Raw genomic sequence first — 21105 nt, 5'->3', positions numbered from 1 at the left:
TGATTTGAATAAACAATTAACATAAGAAATACTTCTGTCGCACGCCCAGGCTCCTTTCTTCATTTTTTTTTTTTTTTTTTTTTTTTGCCGGGCAATCACAGCAAAGTGCGGATCAAGAGTCTTTCCCATCTTGTGAGAATGCGAATGTAAACCTGCTTCCATAAAATGAACTGCACGTTTGCGCCGTACCAATGAAGAGCACCTTTGAAGCAAGCTTGAAATGTTTTCTATTTATTTATTTATTTGTTTTTATCTTGGGATCCCCCACCGGTTGTGAAGAGAACATTACTTTTGAGTCAGTTTTTATTTATAGCGCGCCAATTCATAACAGCAAATTTATTTGCATATACTACTCTACAACAAAAGCAAGCACAAGGCCAGGAAAAAGTCCCTCAATGTTTGTGATAATGAAAGCTACTTCTTGGCTAATGAGAGATGAAAAAAAAAAAAATATTTGCGGAGGTAAATCATGCCCTCTTTGTTGTCTCACCTGAAGAATAAAAAGTGAGTACACATTGTAAGTGAAAAGAAAAATACACAAGGTACAAAACATCCTTTATAAGCGACATTCAAATTGAAACAAATATTTACAAAAATAAAAATAATGCATTAAAAACATTAATAAAATGATTACAGAAATGCTCTTAAAGATCATCATAGGTTAGCGGATTTTTTTTTTTTTAAAGCATTTACGCTAACATTTCTGTGAGCCATTTGTTAAAATTTTTGTGTGCAGCATAACAGCGAAATGCTGACGCAGCATGTTTGCTTTGATCTCTAAACTCCACTAATTGACACGGGTCTACCTACCGCAGAATCCTTTTCGGTTTATGAGCATTTGTTTCATGTATTCACAACCGAAGCCATCGTCTGATTCATTGCCCGTTAGCATAATTTTTAAATCAATTCTCTTTCAATGCTGACAGGCTGGGAGACAGCGTGAAGTCCTTCAGACCCGAGTAATATGTTCGGATCTGTTAGTTCTGGTAAGAACCGAGCTGCAGGCCATTAAAATCATCAAGTCTACTGGAGATAAAAGCATGGATTGGCTTCTCCTGACTATCGTGTTGCAAATTCCACCTTAAAGGGCCCACATGACCACCCACAAGTACGTCACCTCCGCTACAACATAACAGGAGGCGTCAAGCCCCCTGAACACTGAATATACCTGATCAAGCAGAGTCGCCGTCACCGGCTTAGTACGGGAGCGGCGGTCTCCAGAGTCTTGGCGGAAGAATAGAAAGAAGCAGCAGACTAATTCATCACCGCCCCAGAGGACGCAAGCAATTGCCCAGTGGTTTCAGAGGAGTACAAAAAAAGAAATCGTAAAAGACACAACAGCTCTCAATGGACTGAGAGTATTCGTTTGGTCAACACAGTCTGTCGAGCGCTCTGCACGACCTCCAAAACAAAAACATTTGGCTCTGATATAGTTCTACAGGTGTCTCGTAAGTGAACTTGGAGCACACGAAAAGATGCGTTGCTGCCGACCACAAGGAAATAACAAAGTGTGACTATTTATTTGGCCTGAGGGCACAAATGATGGTGCCCCATAATTTCTGCTTAGTAACAAAGAATAAGGGCAATTATTTGTGATTTATATTGCAAACTCACAAAAAAAAAACTTTTGACAACATTTGATGGAAGTTTTCTTCTTTTCATTCACTAGTTTAAGATCAACTCATCAGCGCCTCTGCTGGTTGCATTCATGTATTGCATGTCATTTCGTCTCAGTTCAGCATTAATCAATTTCACGCAATTGATGGAAAACTTGATTTTTATAGCCCATCACAAATCCATCCAGTTCTAAAGTCACATGCACGCCACCGAAACTGTATTTGAATAAATAGTAAATTGTGATTGAACTGGTCAACAACAAATTTGAATGAATAAATGAGTTGGTGTCCCTAAACACATTTTTTATAAAAAAAAAAAAAATTACTTTTTTCCCCTGGTTTTTAGGAATGTTCAACTTTTTAAAAAAATTTTATTATTATTTTTTTTTTTTACACTTTATTGCTTTCAAAGTTTGCACAACAACTGCCAGCTCCCTCCGCAACCCAACACTGGACGCCGTTCCGCAAAACTTATCGACATGTATGAACCGGTTGGGGACCACCGATGTACTCTATGCGTTGCATATTTTGCCTTTGAATTCAAATGACCAAATGTGGTTCTTTGGGCTATGTGCTGAAAATTATGTAAATAGAAGTTGGCTGGAAGCAAGGAAAAGCAATTCCTCGTGGATATGTAGATGCCGTCCAACGGTGGCGATGTACAGCATATTTACCATCTCATTAGCATAAAGCTCAAATGTGATTGTTTACCCAATGTGGACGGTCCTCTGCCATGGCAGAAGCTCTACGGGAATACGACGTGCTTTCGAGTTTCCGTGGCAAACCCTTGCAACTGCCCCCCACCTCTCAATTCCCGTCCAATCAGGGCGAAGGTTTCCAGATTGAAAGGTGGTCCTCAGGGGAGCTGTACTTCAGCGAGCGCGGATGCTTCGCCACGGAGGCGGCCCTTTTTAGAGAGGCCATCACGTCGTGAGATTCTGCTCAAAATGGGTACTTTGGCGTTCCCGGCATAATTGGAAACACTTTCCAAAAGAGGGCTCTTTTAAAATGCATTGCATGAGAGAGAGGGGATGGGGGGGGGGGGGGGGCGAGCAACCAATTTCCATTCCGCTCATGAACCATCCTGCCGCTGTCTCTCAGGCGTGCGCCATATATGTTATGACCGGCACATTTGTCAAACTGCCAACTGGTGTTATGTGTCTTTTTATTTATTTTTTTCATCTCAGAGGAAAACGACATCTTTTTGTTTTTACAAAACCTGCTTCCCCGGGCCCCCTCTAATCGTTTCCATCAAGTTTCTGTTTTTCCCCCTTCGGAAGTTGCATGGTAGTTTCATCACGTCGAGCAGCAGGGTGCTCACGCAAACACGGCGGACAGGCTCATTTTTCGCAGGTCCGCTTCCTCAGCCATCTTGCCTGATGTGTCATGACAAATAGCGGATATGTGACAGGCGCGTTGTCGCACCCGTGTCCTTGCATTAGCCGGGAAATGTGCATGCCTGTGCAAGCCTCTCTGCACAATGCTGACTCTGTGTGTGTGAGCATTTGCGTGTGTGTGTGTTTAGTGTATCTATATATTCATGTGTCACAAGTGTTCTCTATCTGTATGAACGCTCTAGTAATACATCTTTGTACATTTAGAACAGGCGTGGGCAAACTACAGCCCGGGGGCCACATGCGGCCCGTTAAACGTTTTAATCCGGCCCGCCGAACTTAAAAAAAATTAAATGAATAAACCTTGTTAATGTTTTCTTTTCTAAATGCTGTGGTGTGTCAAAGACATATTTTTGGAGTAATGCTTTTGTTCACTTTCATTTAAAATTACCAACACACTCCATCCTTCTGCTCCTTGTTCGGCCCCTTTGTCAAATTTTAGAACCCATTGTGGCCCGCCAATTAAAAAGTTTGCCCACCCCTAATTTCGAATGTCATCCAGTAAGAGTCTTAAAACGCCTTTCAAGGTGCAATCAGCCAAAGGTTGACAACTAAGGTCGTGCCCATTCACATTTTATATTTCAGTCGAGATCCACTTTTTGCAGAGGATTGGGAAAGAGCTGGCCTATGTATAAATGCAAAAACAAATACACGTATATGTCCTTCAATCCATTATCTAAGCTGTTTTTCCTCACGAGTTTCGCGGGCGATGACAAACAACCAATCGTGCACACAAACACTCCCAAAATCAGAACAAATGAAAGTTTCTGGAATAACTTTACAAAGAAAAAGTCTATTAAAATTTGTAAATGAAACAAAAAGATTATAACAAATATATTAACACAGAATTGAAATTTTATTGCAAAAGGAGAAAGTGAAGGGAGAAAAAAATTCAAAAATAAGAACATTTAGGATAAGATTAATTGTAGTTTGAGTGACTTTTCAAAGGCTCTGTCGGAGGATATTGATCTCAAAGATATATTCGAGTCATTTCAAAGTTTAGGGACTTTAAATGTAATATTGAACTGATGGGAATATTTCTGGCAAACGGTTAAACGGAAATGGCAAATGAGAAACTTTGAAAAGTGTCAGGGAGGGATCAAATTTTTTGTTGACAGATTTGTGCAAAAACAAGCAGGAATGGAAGGTATTGAGCCTCTAAATGTAATATTGAATATTTCTTACAAAGTGGTGAAAATGGGGCGGGGAAATTCCACACATCCCTAAAAGTAGTAAAAAAAAATTTTTTAAATTGGGGCACAAAAATGTAAATCCGTAGGTGCCAATTTTATTGACAGCACTGTGGACAGAAGGGTTGCCAAATCTGCCCCGCAGTTTTGAACTTGGACATTTGTCTGCTGGTTTTGCATGATTGTACCTTATTTGCTAAAAATGCAAAGAATCTGCCATTATAGATTTGAAGTATCTTGCGGCTTGATTATAACTGGTCTGCACTTCTTCCTCTCAGGCCTCAGTTCTCCACCAGCCAACATCACCACCTCCGCCGTGCCCAGCATCGTCACGCCCATCGTCAACGGATTCACCGGCATCCCTCATCAGCCCAACGGACACCCCGCCGTGGAGACGGTCTACACCAACGGCCTGCCGCCTTACTCCACCCAGAGCCCCACCGCCGCCGACACGCTGCAGCAAGCCTTCACCGGAGTGCAGCAATACACAGGTGAATGTTCGCCGTGTGTGCGGGAAGCAAAAATATTTGTTAGATCGCATTTTAATACAAAATTGAAAATAGGATCATCCTAATTGATTTCATCAATTTCAAACATAAAACAAATGGATTTCTGATGATTTTATTCAAAAAAAAAAAAAAAAAGTACATCATCATGTTGAAGAGGTTCGATATCAAACCCATCTTAAATATTTGTAAACTCATCAATAATATTTTTATGGATTTGAATAAATTTAGCTTTGCTACGGGACAATGATTTTATTGACGTATAATCTGATATTTATGTACCAAAAACATGTTCATGAGTACAAAATGTAAAACATTTTACGGCTTGAAATGTGCATTTTCATATCCACAACAACACGTAAATTCAAAATTATACTAGGCAAGTAGAAGAACTGCCCCCTCACGAAACCTCTTTTTGCGTCCTTGCATTATTACAGTCATAGCTTTTATTGTTTTTAATAGTAGAATCACATTTTCTGTCACGTTTGTAAATGTCGCTGTACATCGTGATGAAAATCGCGATTAAAATCGAAATCGCAATGTGTCCGAAAAATCACAAAACACTATCTTCCTCAAATCGACAGAAGCATCATGCTCGCATATTAAGCTAGCCCTCCGTATCGCCATCCTCACTTTGACGCCACACCTCCCTCCCCCCCTCCTCTCGTAGCCATCTACCCGGCCACCACGCTGACTCCCATTGGCCAGACGCTGCCCCAAGCGCCGCAGGTCATCCAACAGCAGCAGCAGCAGCAGCAGAGAGAAGGTGAGGGTGAGAAAACATTATTACTTTTTCTTTTTTTTTTTACACATCTGCGCTAGATTTATAAACCACGACGAGCGTGAGAGAGCAATATTGCTTCGCTACTGTACACATCTCATTCGCACATATTACGAGAGAGGAATATTACCCTCTCATTCTCTCTGTGTGTAATAGATAAATAAAGTGGCCACATGCAGTATAGCGTTCACAGCTCATCTCGTGAAATGGATCCAGTCCATCTAAAAGATGAGGGTGATAAAATACTGGTAATGTCCTCACATTGTGTGGTTAGAAAGAACACATCACTACACACATATAGACAGTGCAGAGGCGGGCTATTTCTGCGATAATTAAAGATTTTTTTTTTCATGTTTTCGATTGGGAATGGTGGCAATATAATACGTAGTGACAAAGTAACTCGATACAAACTATATAAATCGGAATTGGCCCCACAGATGCCTCCATGTGAAAAATCTGAGATGAGTTAAAGCAAGAACTTTATTGTTTTAGAATTTCAAACAACCACACGCTGGTCATGCCAGATGAGGTGAAATGTCTTTTTATTTTTATTTTTAAGGTTACATGCTTCTTTTCAGACCGTTGGCTTTTTCTTCTTCAACCCTCAGTGCATTGTTTGCTTCTGTCAATGACGATTCTAAACAGAATTGATTTGGAATGATTTTGTGAGACCTGTGAGTGATGTCATGTTGGTTAAACTCACTAAGGTTAAACGTCTCACATCAACGATGACGACTACAGTATGTTAATCTTCTTCAAACTTTCACAACAATGCAAGTTTAATTCTTTCTCTATCGCAAATCATCCTTCCCTGTTGAATTGAATGGAAATGCCGTTAATCCGTTCCAGCCTTCCAAGAAAAATCATACCTTATAATATTGCGCTCTATAAAATCATTCACTGTCATTATTTAATGGAAAAGCATTTAATGGTCAGTTGGCAATTTTTTTATTATATTTCTTTTACACCATAGAAGGAATACTATTCATTTTGCATAATTGTCAGGCGACAAACTATCCGCACTTTAAACACACACAGGTTCTATGGTAGGTTTGCCAAATTTGATTGGATTATTTTTTTTTTGATAATTCCTAAAGAAGAAACTTCAATTTCAATTCAAGCATATGACACAAAATACCTCGGACCCAAAATGAAATCATTACAATCACTTGCCATGACGTTTTTGATGTGCTGGTATGTGAACGCGAGATTGCATTTGTGTGGGTTTGGCTCGTCGTACAAACAGTAGAGGCAACACCAAAAATTTGTCATGCTTCACAATTCATAAAACTCACGGCAAATCAATTAAGTTAATTTCTTTTCAAGCCTTTCGGGACATGGCGGAGCAAGAGCACTATTGATTTCGAATCATCAAGGTGGCTTTTGGTCACTTGCCAAATGTATCCGCCTTCCTTTTCAAACCGGTGCTGGACAGAATTGTTTAGGATCTTACCCTGGCAATTTTTGTGTCATTGAAGAAATCAAATTGATTTTGGATGCAATTTGACGCAAGGTATACTTTGCGGAGGTCAAAGATCAAATCTTTGTCTTAGCACGTTTAAACTCATTGGGGCTATTGACGGGCGTCCGAGTAGGAACGCTATTGATTTGGATCCGCAATGCTTGAGATATGTCGGGTCAAATGTCATCATTGCTCAGGTTTTATGCGAGGCGCTGCCGTTTGCAATTTCTTTCTCAACTAATTCCCTCTTTGCTCATCAGCGCTACGCGGACGCTGCACTTTTCTCGTTGACCGGTCTCTCTTTGACAGAATGTACCATTGACTAGTTTCTCCGTCATTTCCACGTCCCAGGAAATAAAGTTGGAACTAAAAGGAAAGGAAATTACTCACAGTCATGCTTGTGTGTTTGTCCAGGTCCAGAGGGTTGTAACCTGTTCATCTACCACCTGCCGCAGGAGTTTGGAGACAACGAACTCATGCAGATGTTTCTGCCCTTTGGCACGGTCATCTCATCCAAGGTCTTCATGGATCGGGCGACCAACCAGAGCAAATGTTTTGGTGAGTTCTTCAGCAACGCTTAATCGCTCGCTCGCCTGCTTTTGCGCTCCAAAACAGTTCAGAAGGACAGCAGCCTTTACAACCTAAGCACTGAATCTACCAAAAAGAAACTCTCTTCTTTCCATCAGACAAATTATTTGTTTCAAACTATTTCTCAGCAGTCGGACTTGGGCCGGTTTTATCAAAAACTTTTTCTGACCAAAACCTTTTTTTTTTTTTTGTTTTGTTTTTTTTTTTTTGGAAGAAGAATGTCAATCAAAACAATCACTTGCCCGCAAATATGTTTTGATTTTGGGACACCTCAAACTATAAAACAAAGACTGAGAAAATGCTTTTAATGCTAACATTCTAATTTATTTAAAGATACACACTGCTTTTTTTATTTTTTATTTTTTTTTTGCATGGTGTTCCTGATTAACACCATGAACTGTCATCTTTTAGCATGACACTGTTTTCTCTCTGCCGTGACACCTACTCTGTATATTCCCGACATATTGATACTCTGTTCAAGAGTGAGATTGACTAAACTTGTCCAAGTTCCAACATGTTGGTGTCCCCACCCCCCTCCTCCCCCGCTCGTATTTGACGAGACAAGCTGAGATTCGCCGTGTAATCGGTATCTTCTACTCAAAAGCTGTGCTGATCTCAAATTCAAAGCAAAAAGCAATGCAACGCCACCATCTACAGTGATTTAGTAGTCATCGTGGGAGTTTAAAAAAATGAATTTCCCCATATTATGAATTGAGTTTGTGTCAAAATGCCACAAACACACCTGTGTCAAAAAGAAAAATGCCTGCAGATTGCAATGATGACGACTGACGTGGAAAAAAAAACGATCTTGACCCCAGCTGACCTCCATTTGCATCTTGATGACTGTCGTGTTTCGGCATTGTCCGCCATGCACATTGTGATGCCTCCACATGGATACAGTACCGTGCGTATACAGCGGCGCCGCACGAGCCACGATGTCGCCGATCGGGATCCATATCCACGTTTCCATGGGGCTGCGTGACCCGAACACCCCGCTGGTGCTGCATCAGCATCACCGTTCGTTCACCCCAATATCTGTCAATGCTCGCACTACTGAAGCTGATTCACGCACCCCCCGACCCCCCACCCCCCATCCCCTCGCCTCATTTAGCTCTGTCAGCCTACACGGAGCAACCTGCCCTGCGGCTTCTACAAACTTTAAGGAGCCACGCTGGTTATGTGCGTGTGCGCATGTGTGTGAGATGGGGGGGGGGGGGGGGGGAGGGCAAAGGACAATTATAGATCAGCATTTGTTTTCACTTCAGGGCCCGAATTGATCGGCAATCCCGCCTCCCCCGGGGGACTTAATAACATATAAATTCATGAAAGAAGACCTATTTGCAGTATCGACTTATACACTATGCATTTACAACATAATGTTACGCCCGGGGAAGGAGCAGGAACAGCGATGTAATTAATCTGGAAACGAGCAAAAGGGAGGAATGAATGCGGATTGATGCGGAGCAAAAAGACAGGAGTCGTTTTTACACGGCATTCTGTGTAAAAGAGGGCAAATTGTCAATTTGTGCAGTGTGATTCATAGTTTTGTGTGGAAAAAGGGAAAAGCGCAATTGGGGTGAGATGTTGAACTGATAACTGTTGTCAGCCAATCCTCCATCAAGCTTCTCCAGTTGGTCCAAAATACTGCTGCTCGCCTCTTTACTGGTACTTGTAAGAGGGAGCACATAACTCCTACTTCGGCATCCCTTCACTGGCTCGCTGTACATTTTAGAGTTCTTTTTAAGATTTTATTGTTTTCAAATCTTTCAGTTTACCTCTCTGAGCTCCTCCACCCTGAAGTGCTCATATCTGTCAGTATCCCACCTTTGCAGGCTTCAATTTAAAAGGATAAATCCTGGATGTTCTTAGGCTACAGCTGCCAAACTCCGGTCCTCCATCGCTGATGTGCATGTTTTAGATGTTTCCCTCCTCCAACACACCGGAATTAAAAAGTCAGAATCAGCCCTCGAGGACCAGAATTTGACACCCTGGAAGGGGAGTTAAGAACAGTCCGATCATCTCCAATCCCATTTTTTTTGCTCTCAAGCACAAATCGTGCATCCCCGCCACCCTTCCTTCGCCCTAATGGGCCGAGCGAGAGCCGAGCAGACACGTCTCCCAGGTGGCCTTGGGGGGTGACGAGGAGAATCTCCTGCTGTTTTTCACGGGTCACCAAGTGTTCTTAATGACACCCAAGACGCGTGGGAGGGCATCAAGCGGAGACACACTCCGCTGCAGTTTCTGGTCACTGACTTCTCAAGGCTTTATTTTTACACATGATGGGAACAGGATGTTTAGTGCAGGTGAGGAGAGATGGGGGGGGGGGCGGCTGGTTGCCTGAGACAGTCAGGTTGTATTGAAAGACGCTCGCCAATATTAGATAGAAGCTCGTCAAATATTTATATTCAGTATAATCCTTTGGTCTTTCCATTTTCAATTAAATATCAAAACAAAGAGGAACTGATCTTTCAGATTTTTCACAATTCAAATCAAGGCTCCGATATTAAAATACGCCACATGACTGAGTTTGATATTAAAATATGATTGTTGGCATTTGCATGATTGATTGCCATTTGAAAACGAAAAGATAAACGATGCATAGATGAATTCATCACGTTCTCTGTTTTCTTTTTTTTTTTTTTTTTTTCAACAGGCTTTGTGAGTTTCGACAACCCCGCCAGCGCGCAGGCAGCTATCCAGGCCATGAACGGCTTTCAGATTGGCATGAAGAGGTTGAAAGTCCAGCTAAAGAGACCGAAGGATGCCAGCCGCCCTTACTGACACAGCCTACCTTTGGTATTCACCGCAGCAGCAGCAGCAGCACAGGTACGTCGGGGACATCCAAACACGCACAGGACATTCCATTAGGTACACCTTCACGGTCGAACGGCGAGAAGTCGTCATAACGCTGTTGAAATGCATTTCACAACCTTTCGTACTGTACGACTCCACTGAAATGCTCTAAATAATAAACCACAGATATGTGGTTGCACAAGTGTTCACACCCTCTTCTCATTAGGAAGTGGCTGGGTTAGCAAAGTTCGATGGAAGTCGACACATATCGACCACCAATTAACCCAAACTCATTTTCAGCTGTTCTCATTTTTTTTTTTGCACTCTAGCAGAAGCTTGAAGGTTTTGTGCTAAAACAAAATACTATTTAGAACTGTTCATAATTCACTACACCTTGAGTGAGGCCCTAGTTGCAGTTGCAGGAAAACAACTGCGTAGCATAAAGCTACTACAACAATTCTTCATTGTAGGTATTGTATTCTTCTAGGTCTGAGCAATGTTTTCTGAATTATGGTCAAAAATTATCGACCGAAACAAATTTAGAGGAAAAAAAGTCTAGCATGCGATCAGGGGTGTGCAAACTTTTCATATCCAGTCAATAGAATTTGCTGATCCTGTCAAACTGATTTTTGCAAGTGTACCTAATGTTGTGGCCAGTCCAGCCGGAATAATACTCTGAATATAACTGCCAATGCGTCAGACATTTAGGTGCAGATCCCACCCCCATTTTTTTTTTTTTTTTTTGCATCCATGCATGCAGAGCAGCCAGCATGTTAATGATTAGACATTCTGCCAGCGTCATGATTGACAAGGTCAATTGGTATGCCAGCTTGGGTTTGCTCTCTGCAGACCATTACGCTGATGTAATAAGGCCATATTAAAGCCTTCAAAGCCCAAGAAGTTGACGAGCCATCCAGTCTGAAAACTGTGCTCTATTTTTCAGGTTTTAGACGACACGTGAAGATATTTCGGAGGGGCTTATCTCTTCTCTTTTTTTCCTCGGAAAGCAACATATGTTTTTAAACAAAAAAAAAAAAACAAAATGAACATTTTTTTTGGGGGGGGGGGGGGACATATCAGCATTTACTTATGAAGCCGTAAGTTGCGTCAGAACGAGACGAGGAGGCGCATCGTCGGGGGACGCTTACAGATGGCACAGTGCGAGAAAGGAAAAAAAAAAAAAAGGAACGCAAGAAAAGAAAAAAAAAACTGGGAAAAAAATGAAACAAAAAAGACTTGATCAACAGAACTTTTTTTTTTTCTTGTTGAGACTTGAATTGTTAACGAAGCAACAAACTAACAAACAGGAAAAAGCAGCAACGACAAATAGATTTCTATATACATATTCTATACACATATATATAAATGAGAGATACGCTTGTGGCTTTTACTGCTCCTTGGACAAATGAGGGTTCACAAAAGGCGAAGACGGGAGGCGGAAAGGCCGTCTTTCTTCTTCTCCCTCTTTTTCTCGTGTCGTCTCGCAGCAAGCGCAGCGCCACCAGCCCTGGAGGAAGTCACTGAGGTTTCCGTTAGCGGCACTACAACTGAGAATCTTTCACCCCAAAAAGGGACCAAAGGACCAAACACATTTGTATTGTTCTGAAACAGTAACGCATAGTATTAATTCATGAGACTACAGTACTACTAATGATATTAAGGAGAAAACTAGCTTCAGGTTGAAAGAAAGAGAAAAAAAAAAAAGAGGAATGTTTTTTTTTTCTTGTAACTAATGGGTTTGAGAATATTAAAAAGATAATGTCAGAAAAATGAAAAAAAAAAAATAAGCTATACTATTTTAGTGGTGTAGACTATGTGGGTTAAATATTGTCATGGGCACAAGTTGGTCTTCATCATTCATTTCATGCCGGGGGGGGGGGGGTCGTATCGTGAAGATGACATCGCAAATGAGCTGCCATATTGGTCTTGAGGACAAAAATGCTAGTTTATCTTTTGGGGGGATGGGAAGGATTTGCGGAAAATTGCAATTTTAAGGTACCAAAAGCTGTTGCGTAAATAATGGTATTAAAACCAATTTAAAAAAATTAAAGTAGTAGTGTTCAAAGTTTTTACACAAAGTGCCACAAAAAAAAAAAAAAACCAGCCTTCCATTCACCACCATATTGGCCAAGATTAAAATATCGCAACATAATATCACCTAATATTCTGCATTTTGAACATTCCAACTGTGTTTAAATATAGCCAAATGAAAAATATTGCACATGAATGTTAGATAAAAATAATTACACCGAAATGTTTGAAAACAAGCTGTTCTGTCAAAATCAAACAGTTGTTAAAGATTAAATGCAAATATATCGACCTTAAAAGTCAAATACAACTGAACTGTGTATTCTTCGTGTATCCTAGAGAGGAACTCGTGTACCACTCGTGGGCACTCGCACCGCACTTTGGGAATCACCGAGCTAAAGAATCGGGAGGGAATGTTTTTATTATACCTCATTTTAAGGATCATTTTTGGAAGAAAAATGTCTCTGGCTAAGAGTCATTTTCTTTCACCGGAGACAGAATGCTAAATAAATTCGCCAGGCTAAAGTCGGCCATTCGCCCAATGTCAACTGCAATCAGCTCCAACTTCCCCGTGAGCAAAATAACCACAATAGAAAACGACACTTTTATATAGACACAACAGAGAACTCTCCATAAGCAAAACGACAACTACAAATATAAAATGTACAGCTTCAACTCCTTGATTATTTAATTATAATCAATAATTGTTTTGATAACATGACCCAATAGTAGAAAACAAAACTTCTCTAATTGTACTGAGAAGAAAACAAAATCACTGGACATGCTAGCAAAACATGTTCCCTTAGCTTTGCTAACGTTGTGAACTGGCTAGCAAAAAATGCTACACAGTATTAGCTAAACGGTACCGATGGGGGAGAAAATACAACACACGACGACATAATAGCCACCGTGAGTCAATCTTGGAAACAATGTCCAACAAATCTCTTAATTAATGTCATAAATGGTGAATATTGCGCTTAGTCGATTGTGTCATTGTCGTTAATGCGGTTCATCTTCCAAAGTACTCGTCTATCAATCAGTCAATCAGTCAATCAAGATCGCAAACCAGGTCTCGCTGTGTGTTTTTTTTTTTTTTTTTTTTTAATCGTGTCATCTTCCTCCAATGTTGAAAAAAGTAACAAGCATATTTTGATAAAGTCAAAAGTAGAAAGTACACTTTTGAAATGTAGGGAGTAAAACTAAAATGTCGTAAAAAAAAAATAATAATAGTACAGACACAGTAACTGAAAAATCTACTTGAGTATTTGTGTTTTGATATTTCCCAAGAACAGTGTGGCGGCTACCCTTCCTTCCTTCCTTCCTTCCTTCCTTCCTTCCTTCCCTTCATTGCATCATTAAAGCCTTGATATTGCAGATAATCTGACCGTAAAGCAGTGTGCTAAAAATGCCATCCGGCTACGCCACACGTGCGGCGCAGTAAAACAGCACAGTGTCGGTAACGGCTTCATAAAATATACAAATGAGCCTGACAGCGGTTGTAAACATCATCGCCACCGTCGGCCAATGCAGCGTCTGCACGGGTCGCGCCCTCTCCCGCTGCCAAGCCTCTCCAGCTGCTCACAGCGGGGAGAGCGTCCTCCCCTGCCGCCTCGCCTCCGGGTGCCAGCATATCTCTCTCGCTTAATAGGAGCCATCAGTTCCCAGGGCTGCATAATGAGGATGATGGTAATATTGATCCGATTGGGGTATATGCACCAACAATTATGAACTTGGCTTGATGGCGTTCGCATTTCTTTCATGGTCGGCAAATATAGTTGTTGTTTTTGTCGTCTGAAGAAATAGACGCCTCCAAATCGGTAATCTGACACGCCAGTGGTTGGCTTTGCAAAGAACTGATAGGAACTGTTTGGAAGACGTCAGGAAAAAAGTCAAAAATGTCTTTTCTCTTGATTGAGCCAAGACTTGCAGTATGTTTTATGAGAAAAATGTTACGTCACACCCCCGAACAAAAATGTCACACAAATTGAATATGTTCAAATCTCTTATCAGTTTTATTTTGTGTGTAATCTGGGCCTGTTTTTTGGGGGGAATTTTATTTTTTGATTTTTTTTTTTGCTGATTTTTTTTCAAGATTTTTTGTAGCAATGCTTTCTTATCCCCACTTAGTCAATCGTTTTTTTTTTTGCAGTTAAAAAAAAAATCATTACAATTATAATAGCTGACAACTGTGAATTTTCCATCCCGTACTAATGTTCATTTGAAGGGCAACAAGAGCATTTAAGCGTTCTTCCTGTCACTATATGTCGCTGGCTCAACAAAGACACATTAGTTGTGCTTAGTAAATAATAATTTCCAGGCCGATAAAGCGAAATTCAATGAAATACATTTTGGTATCACTGCTCATATGCAAGTGTCGTCTCATAAGAGTCTAACTCGATTAAGGAGCTGTCTTACCAAGAATGTTATAAGAGGAAACAAAAAAAAAAAAAAAAAGCATTCAAATGTTAGGAAGTCTACATTGAGTCACCCCATAAAGTGTTGATGGGGTCCAATTATCGAGTCTCTTAAGGTGCGCTCCTGCATCGTTAGATTACAGCATGTATAAAGAGTCAACGAGATGAGTTGTTCTCTTGCAACGAGCAGCTGCATTCTCGCCGCAGAGTGCATAATGGCGCCGCGAGAGCTCGTACGCAGCCGGGCATTAGCAGCCTTAGGAGGTCAAATTAAGAGCAAAATGATCCATCAATTAGACAGCGGCAGGCCTGTAGGTGGATCAGCCAACAGCTGCTGCAGACAAAACGAGCGCTTCCTATTAAGCGCCGGTCACGCATGGCCGCCATATATCTAAACTCGCGTCAACGCATCGCCAAGATGCGGAAAGATGGAACTTCCGACATGAAATGGACTTTTAATTAGCTGCTTGCATTTCAATCACAGAGTGTGTATGTTTGTGTGTGTTTCGACAAAGCAGGTCGCCGTTTTATTTTCCCAGTTTACGGCTTATTTTGAGTTCAAATATTGTAAAGGGTTATTCCTAATGGGCACTTGACACAGGCGTCGTATTCAGTAGGAATATTCAGTCCACGATGGTGCGTACAAAAATTAGACATTTAGGATGTAGGGATGTGCATTTAATAAAATTCCATGATAGACGACAGGAAAAAATAACAACCCAACGAATATATATATATTTTTTGATAATATATTTATAACCCGCTGGTATGGCCTCGCTATATGTTTTGAGCTCCTGTTTACAGGAGGTTAGCGTAACGTTGGCGTCATTTTGATAGCAAACTAGTTGAAATGGTGCCCCTGCTGGTTGCAGCAAAGTAGTGCGCTTTGTTTCACATCAATTGCTTCAAGATGCAGTTAATCAATGATCAATTAATCCATAATGACTGCCAATTTGTGCTATTATCATTCAAAGAAAAAAGACAGCTCCCCCCCGAATAAATGTCTTATTCCCAATAGATGCAATTTTCTAAATAAACATACTGCCCCACATAAGAGGAATTTTGTTTTCTTTTTTTAAGTCATTTAATTTATGTAGTATAACATTATGGGAAGCGGCACTCTAGATTTCAAGCTCCCTGGTGAATTCCTGTTGCTGTCTGCTGTCAAATGATGCTGTGATAGATGCCCTGCTTTTTTTTCTCCAGGCCATGCGAGACCTTATGAACCCCCCACCCCCAAAAAAAAAAAAAAAATTTTTTTTTTTTTGCTTGTGGGATTTTCTGCCATAGACTGGTGTGAATTATTAAAATCAAATTAAATTTGGCCTTCACAACAGCTCGGCTAATGCAAATTAAAGACGCCAGCTGTGTGTGGCTGAAATGTAATGAGTTGGAGGTGGGGGGGGTGAAGAGTGGGGGCTGGCAGACAAAATTTGATGGAAACACAAATGAGCACAGCGGAGAGGAGAAGCGCCTTCGTGTATGTTGCCGTGAGGAAATTATGGAAACACAGCAGAGGTGTTGTCAGGGTGGAATGACTTAAGTGGAAAAGATTCGCAAAACTAAAACAAGTTTTTAGACGCCTGAGCATGTGGCCTCCAAATTGCCGTATTTTCTTGCACTTTGGAGATAAAATAAAATAAAATGTTAAAAAAAAGAAAAACTTTTCAACTGTAAAACTTTTCGCAGTGAAGACATTGACACACGTTTTATACATGCAATAGCTCGGCTCCTGATGCTCCTGATCCCTGATGCATCGAGCGCACCTCCCGGTTTCAACATGGGAGTGTCCGTTCATCATTTCGCCGTGTTTTCTCATCTCTTCATTCTTTCATATTCCACATCATCTTACCATAGTGCCCTTTCAATTTCCGAGCATGCTCAACAGGGGCTGGGTGGGTTTTAAGATTATGACTACTGGTACAACTTCTATAACAATATGGGTTGAATGCTAAGGATAGTAGCTTATTATAAATATGAGAATCTGTATATTATGGAAAATCAGCACAGGACCTTTCTTTGTCGGGCAGGGGTACCAAAAAGTGAGGGTTTGTAATGGGGGAGGGGCGGGCAGTTAATGGTTTTGCTCTCAAAAGAGATGAATATTTTGGTTTGTCAGCACAACGCAAACAAAGGAGTAAGACGAAGTCGGTGTAGTACATGTCACTGACCTACAGAGGGCGATAGAGGCAACTCAGTGCTATGATGTAATTGTTGGAGGGCAAACGCTGTTTACAGGTTGTACGTTCCTTCCTGATGTTTTTTTTTTTTTTTAGTATTTAAATGCCACCTCTTTTTGTGGCAGTGTCAGTACAGCATGGATCAACTGACAGGGAAAAGCAGTATCTTTTTTATATATATGCTATATTCAAGGGGTAAAAAAAAAAATCACGTGTTCTGTATTATTATTACTATGATTATGATTATTAGCCTGAAATACCAAACAAACATTCCCCCCCGCCCTCGCTGAAATTTCTTAAGACTTGCTGCTTAGATGACTTCATATTAATGACTGATGATTAATGATTTTATAATTAATTATCAATCAAGTATGTAACTATTTATTTATTTATTTATTTACTAATTTATTTATGTATTTATTTGAAATTAATTTAATTTGCAGTCCAAGGTACGATAAAGATGTGTATTAAAAAAAAAAAAAAGGAAATGCTTATTGGGGCTTTTTCTCTCTTTCTCTCCTTTTTTTCCAATTTTACAATAAATTAAAAAAAATCAAACTGGATGTTTTTCTTGTGTGTTGTTCGTCTGCGCGTGTGAGTGAGATGGCACCCCATAAATATAGTGGGCATCGTTGCACAAATATTAGCTCCGCCCTCAGGATGGCCGAGTGGTCTAAGGCGCCGCGTTCAGGACCCAGTCTCCCCAGGAGGCCTGGGTTCGAATCTCGAATTTCCCCATTGTGGGACTAATAAAGGGAATATTAATTATTATTAAACTTTAGGCGTGGTCAAACCCCCCCCCCCCCCCCCACACACACATTAAGCAATCTTTTTAATAATTTAAAAAAAAAATGATAGGCTATACAAAATTCATGAACACAACATTGCATCAGGCACAACAGTGAACGCTGATGATGTCATTGCAGTTTTAACGTAATAATCAGGTTACTGCTGATTGTGGAGAGGGGGGGGGGGGCGGGGGGTCGCAAATGGTTCATGAAATAAATTGTCCCAATTACTACAAAGTGTAGCTCTTGGTCAGCGTGCACATGAGGCAGTTCATCTTTATTACAATCACTTAATGAAAATCAATCCCCTCCTGATAAACTCTTATCTTCACGGCCTTTGCGCAGTACAACCCCCCCCCCCACCTTACCGTCTGGGGAGATCATAAATTAGGGTATAATGTTGCCTTTGTTGAGGGAGTGAATTGCAAATTGTCGCAATTTAGCGGAATTTATTATGCAGATGCTTAATTTGCAAGCGTTTCCAGGGGGAGAGGTTGTTAAAAGTTTTGCGACTTGTATATAAATCCAAAATAAAACACTCATATGGCCAGATGTTTATCTCCCCGTAAAGGAGGGTACATTATTGTCGTTGTTTGTTAGTGTTTCGTGTAAACTGCTTGCTGCTAAGCAAGGAACGTAGGTGTAGGTCCAGATTGTAATTAACACATATGCAACTAATTTGGGACCGTTTCCCTTGCTAGCTTGCTAGCTAGCTAGCTAGCTTGCCTTTTAGCATGCGGCATCCTCCACTACAAGGATTGACTATTTACTGCAGCAAAAGGTGCAATTACTGGCCAGGAACCTTAGGCCACAATGTGGCGCAGTATTCTAGTTCATGTAAGCCATCTTAAACTACAAAGAAATAAAAATCAAACTTGTTCGAAGTTTCAAATCTAACCGGAACTCATTCGCCGCTGTCAACAAAAAGGAGGGAATGAAGAATTTTGAGTGAGTCCAATTTGAATCTAGACAAACTGTTAAGAAAAGTGTGACTTATGAATTATATATAATGATAGATAAATATTAATCGCCATTATTTTAGTAATAATTGAAATCACGATTATTCATAGATTTGTGGGGTACAAAACGAAAAAAGAGATATGTATGTAAAAGGGGTCAATATTAAAAAAATCTCATTTATTTTCAAAAAAGGTTTAAATAAAATTTAAAATAAATTGGAGTATGGTTTTCTTGTATATTTCTTGGAGTTTACTTGTTATAGAATTCTAACTTGCCGTACAACGATTGCAACATTTAAATAAACAATTTTAATAGAACGCTTAAATTTTAAACTCATGAATACGCACTATAGCAATGAGTACTATTTTAACAATGTCGTATATAGTATATGTAAGTTGTACCAATCGTTTTTTTACGATGCCCATCGTTGAGTGGAATAATCGTATTCGTAATTGAATTCCGATTAATTGCACAGCCCCAGTCTGGAAAATTTGGTTCAAGAAATATTTGTGTTTCTTTTGCAATTACAAAAATTGAAGTTTACAAGTGTCAAACATATACAGGCAATGGATAAAAGTGTGGATACAGTTTTTATCTTTAATGTATGCGTTTATTTATTGCCACACTTTGGTAAGTATCTACTGCATTGTGATGAATTATAGCCTGTATTTTTCTCTTGTTGCAACATCTGATTTCATTGCTGTACTTAATTTGTTATAAATGATGATAAACGCGCACACTTAGGTTGCGATCCAAATTAGGTCTGTTTGGCCTTGGCCGAGGTCAAACCCTTGCGTGCCATCATCCATATTGCCATGTGCAGCATATGTGCATTCATTTATTGAAAATTAAGAGTTTAAACGCTTGGACTGCTGCGTGGTGACTAATTTCGAATTGGCACTCATAATCAATCACTGCCTAACACCTCTTCACCCCGCTCCGCACCCGTCGCAGTTGCTCGATTTGATATGTAGGTCAGCAGACTCGTTATTGTGCGAGCCACTGGCTGAGATATGTCCACTTGCTTGCTGTCACTTTGATTATTGGGCAGACACATCGAGTTGGTCAGGTATGAGGGAGCCTGCGGTGGGAGATAGTTGAGCTGTCCACGCACACACACACACACACACACATGCAACCCAGAAAGAAGAGTGCGTTCTCACTCTGTTCTGCCGCGGTGACCCACGTAACAAGGCACATAAGTTAAACGTCATGTGCCAAGTGCGACAATCAGTGCATCATTAGGCAGGATGTTTGGGGGAGAAGGTTATGGGGGTCTCACGGCCGTTAGCGGGAGCTGCTCAATGGACACAAGGTGATCATTTACTGGAAGCGAGGCGCAAACACAATCGCACTTGAACAGCCGAATGAGTTTACAAGCACGGCTGACCAACAGTCATATTTTCATGACCATCGTGAGGTACATCGCAATCTGGTCCAGGAACATTTTCCCCAATACAGTCAAAATCATTTTTTTTTTGCAGGAGTCACACTCTCTGCATCATTAAACCTTCAGTAATTGTACTGGTGGATTTTAAGTAACATTTTTAATGTTTTAATTAAGACAATAAAAATCACAGCTGTGGGTAGCTATACAAAAGTTGTTTTCTTCTATAGTTGATCAGTCTAATCCTACATTTATTCAAAAATTGACTATATACACAAGTTATGCATCACTCACTACAGCGTGTATCCTGTGCGCTGTGTGGCGTAGAACCGGGTCGGGCCCGATGTTGAAAATTTCGCAGGACGGCGGATATTTGAAAGGGAGGGTTGCGCTGCTTTCGGTGTGGTCGTAGGCAACGTAAATCAAAGTGGCTCCTTTCGTTCCCTTTGAATGCAGCACAATAATAATAATACAGTAGTCCCTCGTTTATTGCAGTTCGTGGGGACCGGAACCCCCTCGCGAAAGTTGAAAAATTGCAAAGTAGAGGTTGTTTTGTTTTTTTTTTATTCTTATTATTCATTTAAATTTTGATTTGTAATTTTTATCCTGGTGGGATTGACGCCTCGGTGACACCGGTGCGACCCCCCCCCCCAGTTTAGTCCAAGTACTTACTTGGTCTGAATAGCAAATTTTACCCCCAACTCTCCATGGTGTGTTACGTCAACGCTGTATATATTCTCTAATGTGAGTCGATAAATGACCAAAAATAATCTCCATTTCCACCAATTACTTCTTCCACTAATTTAAAGACCACAGCGCGCCTTGCATTAAGGCGGCCATCAATCTGTCCTTTATCCATCAAGGAGAAGACTCCCACACCATTATCTATTTATCTTGCCAAGTGCTCTATTAATATCAAATTAATTTCCCCATTGAGAATATCAATCACTCATTACGCATATTTTTTTCCTCACCTCATTAGCGTGGTAATTGTCCTTGTTTACGGGGGAAAGTCAAG

The 21105-nt window shown here is 40.5% G+C and overlaps 1 protein-coding gene across 4 annotated transcripts in view; it reads left to right on the top strand.

Annotated features, from left to right (window-relative positions):
• The window catches only part of celf5a (cugbp, Elav-like family member 5a), a 229824-nt gene extending 216142 nt beyond the window's left edge, over window positions 1-13682 (top strand). For 3 of the 4 annotated variants that reach the window (XM_088312772.1, XM_088312773.1, XM_088312770.1), the window contains exons 8-12: window positions 4479-4691; window positions 5377-5478; window positions 7364-7507; window positions 10191-10363; window positions 11274-13682. In XM_088312772.1, the coding sequence (XP_088168898.1) occupies window positions 4479-4691; window positions 5377-5478; window positions 7364-7507; window positions 10191-10318 (587 nt within the window). In that variant the 3' untranslated portion in view covers window positions 10319-10363; window positions 11274-13682. The remainder of the gene's footprint in view (window positions 1-4478; window positions 4692-5376; window positions 5479-7363; window positions 7508-10190; window positions 10364-11273) is intronic. The other variant, XM_088312771.1, reaches the window with a different exon arrangement.
• Window positions 13683-21105: the final 7423 nt, after the last annotated feature.

Source organism: Idiotropiscis lumnitzeri, chromosome 13, assembly GCF_059441095.1.
Source record: "Idiotropiscis lumnitzeri isolate Australia: NSW breed Sydney's pygmy pipehorse chromosome 13, RoL_Ilum_1.0, whole genome shotgun sequence".
Taxonomy (NCBI): Eukaryota; Metazoa; Chordata; class Actinopteri; order Syngnathiformes; family Syngnathidae; genus Idiotropiscis; species Idiotropiscis lumnitzeri.
The sequence above is the reverse complement of the archived record's forward strand: the minus strand, read 5'-3'. Positions and strand labels throughout refer to the sequence as shown.